General features: G+C 45.7%; 1 protein-coding gene across 1 annotated transcript in view; it reads right to left on the bottom strand.

The window, feature by feature from the left end:
- Nucleotides 1-4,238: 4,238 nt before the first annotated feature.
- Nucleotides 4,239-7,500, bottom strand: part of acap1 (ArfGAP with coiled-coil, ankyrin repeat and PH domains 1) — a gene marked incomplete at its 5' end in the record, with an annotated part of 21,876 nt that continues 18,614 nt past the window's right edge. Inside the window, one exon of the mRNA XM_084451524.1 lies at nt 4,239-4,572. Coding sequence (XP_084307650.1) covers nt 4,475-4,572 — 98 coding nt within the window. The remainder of the gene's footprint in view (nt 4,573-7,500) is intronic.

The following is a 7,500-nucleotide window of genomic DNA, read 5'->3' as shown; positions in this document are numbered from 1 at the left end:
CAACTACTACTACAACACAACTACTACTGCAACACAACTACTACTGCAACACAACTACTACTACAACACAACTACTACTACAACACAACTACTACTACAACACAACTACTACTACCAACCTATTACTACTACAACACAACTACTACTACAACACAACTACTACTACTACAACACAACTACTACTACAACACAACTACTACTACCAACCTACTACTACTACCAACCTACTACTGCAACACAACTACTACTACAACACAACTACTACTGCAACACAACTACTACTACCAACCTACTACTACTACAACACAACTACTACTACCAACCTACTACTACTACTACTACAACACAACTACTACTACAACACAACTACTACTGCAACACAACTACTACTACTACTACTACAACACAACTACTACTACAACACAACTACTACTACCACACAACTACAACTACAACACAACTACTACTACCAACCTACTACTGCAACACAACTACTACTACAACACAACTACTACTACAACACAACTACTACTACCAACCTACTACTGCAACACAACTACTACTGCAACACAACTACTACTACAACACAACTACTACTACAACACAACTACTACTACCAACCTACTACTACTGCAACACAACTACTACTACAACACAACTACTACTGCAACACAACTACTACTGCAACACAACTACTACTACAACACAACTACTACAACAACACAACTACTACTACAACACAACTACTACTACAACACAACTACTACTACAACACAACTACTACTGCAACACAACTACTACTACCAACCTACTACTGCAACACAACTACTACTACAACACAACTACTACTACAACACAACTACTACAACACAACTACTACTACTACAACACAACTACTACTGCAACACAACTACTACTACCAACCTACTACTGCAACACAACTACTACTACAACACAACTACTACTACAACACAACTACTACTACAACACAACTACTACTACCAACCTACTACTACAACACAACTACTAGCCTACTACAACACAACTACTACTGCAACACAACTACTACTACAACACAACTACTACTACAACACAACTACTACTACAACACAACTACTAGCCTACTACAACACAACTACTACTACAACACAACTACTACTGCAACACAACTACTACTGCAACACAACCTGATTGGCACAGATATTGTCATTGTTATTTGATGACTTTTTGTATACCAGTGATACTAATAAAAACATGTATATTTCCATCTCTGTGTCCTCTATAGAATCCAACATCTACAATATCCATCAGATCAGTTAAAGCTTCTTTGGGTCCTGAGATGTAAATATAAATATATAGCGCCACCTAGTGAGTGTTGGTGGTAAGACCATTAACCAAGTGTATCATGCTTTTAACATCATACAATACCTGCACCTCTGCTCTCAACACGCTGAACCAAGCTCTCAACACGCTGAACCAAGCTCTCAACACGCTGAACCCAGCTCTCAACACGCTGAACCAAGCTCTCAACACGCTAAACCCAGCTCTCAACACGCTGAACCAAGCTCTCAACACGCTTAACCAAGCTCTCAACGCGCTGAACCAAGCTCTCAACACGCTTAACCCAGCTCTCAACACGCTGAACCCAGCTCTCAACATACTGAACCCAGCTCTCAACACGCTGAACCCAGCTCTCAACACGCTGAACCCAGCTCTCAACACGCTGAACCCAGCTCTCAACACGCTGAACCCAGCTCTCAACACGCTGAACCAAGCTCTCAACACACTGAACCAAGCTCTCAACACGCTGAACCAAGCTCTCAACACGCTGAACCCAGCTCTCAACACGCTGAACCCAGCTCTCAACACGCTGAACCCAGCTCTCAACACGCTGAACCCAGCTCTCAACACGCTGAACCAAGCTCTCAACACGCTGAACCAAGCTCTCAACACGCTGAACCCAGCTCTCAACACGCTGAACCAAGCTCTCAACACGCTGAACCCAGCTCTCAACACGCTGAACCCAGCTCTCAAACACTTATGGGGCGCCAGGTACTGTAGCTCAAGCGGTAGAGCGGCCGGCTGGGGGTCGGAGGTCCAGGTGCCGAAGTGTCCTTGAGAAAAACACTGAACCCCAACATCTCTCCCGTGGTCCCAGCAGGACGGTCTCCGGGTCTTTCATCTCTCCCGTGGTCCCAGCAGGACGGTCTCCGGGTCTTTCATCTCTCCCGTGGTCCCAGCAGGACGGTCTCCGGGTCTTTCATCTCTCCCGTGGTCCCAGCAGGACGGTCTCCGGGTCTTTCATCTCTCCCGTGGTCCCAGCAGGACGGTCTCCGGGTCTTTCATCTCTCCCGTGGTCCCAGCAGGACGGTCTCCGGGTCTTTCATCTCTCCCGTGGTCCCAGCAGGACGGTCTCCAGGTCTTTCATCTCTCCCGTGGTCCCAGCAGGACGGTCTCCGGGTCTTTCATCTCTCCCGTGGTCCCAGCAGGACGGTCTCCGGGTCTTTCATCTCTCCCGTGGTCCCAGCAGGACGTTCCCCGGGTCTTTCATCTCTCCCGTGGTCCCAGCAGGACGGTCTCCGGGTCTTTCATCTCTCCCGTGGTCCCAGCAGGACGGTCTCCGGGTCTTTCATCTCTCCCGTGGTCCCAGCAGGACGGTCTCCGGGTCTTTCATCTCTCCCGTGGTCCCAGCAGGACGGTCTCCGGGTCTTTCAGTTTGCTCTCCCCGCGTTCGCAAGGGTTTCCTCCCGAAAGAACACGCAGATGAACAGATCGCCAACTCTGTCTGTCCCTGATGAAGACGGACTCTGTCTGTCCCTGATGAAGACGGACTCTGTCTGTCCCTGATGAAGACGGACTCTGTCTGTCCCTGATGAAGACGGACTCTGTCTGTCCCTGATGAAGACGGACAGGAGCGCTTGGTTTGTCCCCCGGCAAGGCCCACTACCGTCTGCTCCCAGCTGGGTGTGCGTCTTCACTGTGATGAATAAAGATGTTTTGTTTCCCTCATATAAACTCAACACTTCACAAGGGATTTTATTTGCTCATAAGAAATACATCTTTATTACCTCTGGCAGTTGATACAACAAAACCCAAATAAACACAATAGCCTATACAGAAGACATGAAATCACAAAATATGAAGTAAATACTGTAAATCCTGGAGCTGCAACCAAAATATTTTTTTAAAACGAACAAAAAGACCCTAATTTGAACGTTTCTTTTGTCAAACACATTTATCCTTTTGTTGCAACCGACAGAGAGCACAGGGAGGCGTGGAAGAAAAAGCAAAACACTCAAACAGCACTTCATTTAACGGGGAGAGCAAATTAAAGTGGACATGTAATGAACGAGTGTGAGGTCATCAGAGACAGGAAGGCTCGCGGCCATAGGAGGATCTGGTTCTCTGTTCTATAGGAGGATCTTGTTCTCTGTTCTATAGGAGGATCTTGTTCTCTGTTCTATAGGAGGATCTTGTTCTCTGTTCTATAGGAGGATCTTGTTCTATAGGAGGATCTGGTTCTCTGTTCTATAGGAGGATCTTGTTCTCTGTTCTATAGGAGGATCTTGTTCTCTGTTCTATAGGAGGATCTTGTTCTCTGTTCTATAGGAGGATCTTGTTCTCTGTTCTATAGGAGGATCTTGTTCTCTGTTCTATAGGAGGATCTTGTTCTCTGTTCTATAGGAGGATCTTGTTCTCTGTTCTATAGGAGGATCTTGTTCTCTGTTCTATAGGAGGATCTTGTTCTCTGTTCTATAGGAGGATCTTATTCTCTGTTCTATAGGAGGATCTTGTTCTCTGTTCTATAGGAGGATCTTGTTCTCTGTTCTATAGGAGGATCTTGTTCTCTGTTCTATAGGAGGATCTTGTTCTCTGTTCTATAGGAGGATCTTGTTCTCTGTTCTATAGGAGGATCTTGTTCTCTGTTCTATAGGAGGATCTTGTTCTCTGTTCTATAGGAGGATCTTGTTCTCTGTTCTATAGGAGGATCTTGTTCTCTGTTCTATAGGAGGATCTTGTTCTCTGTTCTATAGGAGGATCTTGTTCTATAGGAGGATCTTGTTCTATAGGAGGATCTTGTTCTCTGTTCGATAGGAGGATCTTGTTCTCTGTTCTATAGGAGGATCTTGTTCTATAGGAGGATCTTGTTCTATAGGAGGATCTTGTTCTATAGGAGGATCTTGTTCTCTGTTCTATAGGAGGATCTTGTTCTCTGTTCTAGAGGAGGATCTGGTTCTCTGTTCTAAGTGTGTCCCTGGTTACACACCGCTGTCATGGGAGAGGAACACAATGTCCCTGCTGTTAGGGTGATGTCATCACCAGCTGAGCAATGACCCAACACAGCAAGTAGCCAGCCAGTGTGTGTGTGTGTGTGTGTGCGTGTGCGTGTGTGCGTGCCTGTGTGTGTGTGCGTGTGCGTGTGTGTGTGTGTGTGTGTGTGTGTGTGTTAGTCCACAGACGGGCGTCTGGCCGGTCAGGACCTGAAGTCGGCGCTGCGTCGTTTGAGCTTCTCCGGGTTGTTGGAGGCCATGTGGGAGAAGTCCCTGAAGATGTCCTGGTACGTCTCGTCCCCTGCAGCAGGACACAAGAGGGTCAGCGCCATGACAGAGGAGCCACCGAGAGAACCAATCAATCAATCAATCAAAGCTTTATTCATATAGCGCATTTCATACCCAGAGGCAACACAATGCGCTTTACAGAGAACAGCCTGTTCACTTCATGACCCTTATTGGGGGGGGTTCAAGGCACAATGATCACATGACTCAGCTTAACCAGCTGGGTGGGCTACACAGACGTGTGATTGGGTCTTGTGATTGGGTCTTGTGATTGGGTCTTGTGATTGGGTCAGGACCAGCCTTGAGGAAAGCTGAGCCTCTTTCATTGGCTAGATTTCCCCCAACATCACTACATTTCCCCCAACATCACTACGTTTCCTCAACATCACTACGTTTCCTCAACATCACTACGTTTCCTCAACATCACTATGTTTCCCTCAACATCACTACGTTTCCCTCAACATCACTACGTTTCCCTCAACATCACTACGTTTCCTCAACATCACTACGTTTCCCTCAACATCACTACGTTTCCCTCAACATCACTACGTTTCCCTCAACATCACTACGTTTCCCTCAACATCACTACGTTTCCTTAACATCACTACGTTTCCTCAACATCACTACGTTTCCCTCAACATCACTACATTTCCTCAACATCACTACGTTTCTCCCTCAACATCACTACGTTTCCCTCAACATCACTACGTTTCCTCAACATCACTACGTTTCCTCAACATCACTACGTTTCCCCCAACATCACTACGTTTCCCTCAACATCACTACGTTTCCTCACCATCACTACGTTTCCTTAACATCACTACGTTTCCTCAACATCACTACGTTTCCTCAACATCCCTACGTTTCCCTCAACATCACTACGTTTCCCTCAACATCACTATGTTTCCCTTAACATCACTACGTTTCCTCAACATCACTATGTTTCCCCCAACATCACTACGTTTCCCTCAACATCACTACGTTTCCCTCAACATCACTACGTTTCCTCAACATCACTACGTTTCCCTCAACATCACTACGTTTCCCTCAACATCACTACGTTTCCCTCAACATCACTACGTTTCCTCAACATCACTACGTTTCCCTCAACATCACTACGTTTCCTCAACATCACTACGTTTCCCTCAACATCACTACGTTTCTCCCTCAACATCACTACGTTTCTCCCTCAACATCACTACGTTTCCCTCAACATCACTACGTTTCCTCAACATCACTACGTTTCCCTCAACATCACTACGTTTCCCTCAACATCACTACGTTTCCCTCAACATCACTACGTTTCCCTCAACATCACTACGTTTCCTCAACATCACTACGTTTCCCTCAACATCACTACGTTTCCCTCAACATCACTACGTTTCCCTCAACATCACTACGTTTCCTCAACATCACTACGTTTCCTCAACATCACTACGTTTCTCCCTCAACATCACTACGTTTCTCCCTCAACATCACTACGTTTCCTCAACATCACTACGTTTCCCTCAACATCACTACGTTTCCTCAACATCACTACGTTTCCTTAACATCACTACGTTTCCCTCAACATCACTACGTTTCCTTAACATCACTACGTTTCCTCAACATCACTACGTTTCCTCAACATCACTACGTTTCTCCCTCAACATCACTACGTTTCCCTCAACATCACTACGTTTCCCCCAACATCACTACGTTTCCCTCAACATCACTACGTTTCCTCAACATCACTACGTTTCCCTCAACATCACTACGTTTCCCTCAACATCACTACGTTTCCTCAACATCACTACGTTTCCCTCAACATCACTACGTTTCCTCAACATCACTACGTTTCCCTCAACATCACTACGTTTCCCTCAACATCACTACGTTTCTCCCTCAACATCACTACGTTTCCCTCAACATCACTACGTTTCTCCCTCAACATCACTACGTTTCCCTCAACATCACTACGTTTCCTCAACATCACTACGTTTCCCTCAACATCACTACGTTTCCTTAACATCACTACGTTTCCCTCAACATCACTACGTTTCCCTCAACATCACTACGTTTCCCTCAACATCACTACGTTTCCTCAACATCACTACGTTTCCTCAACATCACTACGTTTCCCTCAACATCACTACGTTTCCCCCAACATCACTACGTTTCCTCAACATCACTACGTTTCCCCCAACATCACTACGTTTCCCTCAACATCACTACGTTTCCTCAACATCACTACGTTTCCCTCAACATCACTACGTTTCCCTCAACATCACTACGTTTCCTCAACATCACTACGTTTCCCTCAACATCACTACGTTTCCTCAACATCACTACGTTTCCCTCAACATCACTACGTTTCCCTCAACATCACTACGTTTCTCCCTCAACATCACTACGTTTCCCTCAACATCACTACGTTTCTCCCTCAACATCACTACGTTTCCCTCAACATCACTACGTTTCCTCAACATCACTACGTTTCCCTCAACATCACTACGTTTCCTTAACATCACTACGTTTCCCTCAACATCACTACGTTTCCCTCAACATCACTACGTTTCCCTCAACATCACTACGTTTCCTCAACATCACTACGTTTCCTCAACATCACTACGTTTCCCTCAACATCACTACGTTTCCCCCAACATCACTACGTTTCCACAACATCACTACGTTTCCCCCAACATCACTACGTTTCCTCAACATCACTACGTTTCCTCAACATCACTACGTTTCTCCCTCAACATCACTACGTTTCCCTCAACATCACTACGTTTCCCTCAACATCACTACGTTTCCCTCAACATCACTACGTTTCTCCCTCAACATCACTACGTTTCCCTCAACATCACTACGTTTCCCTCAACATCACTACGTTTCCTCAACATCACTACGTTTCCCTCAACATCACTACGTTTCCTCAACATCACTACGTTTCCTCAACATC

This window comes from Borostomias antarcticus, assembly GCF_949987555.1.
Source record: "Borostomias antarcticus genome assembly, chromosome: 17".
NCBI lineage: Eukaryota > Metazoa > Chordata > Actinopteri > Stomiiformes > Stomiidae > Borostomias > Borostomias antarcticus.
The sequence above is the reverse complement of the archived record's forward strand: the minus strand, read 5'-3'. Positions and strand labels throughout refer to the sequence as shown.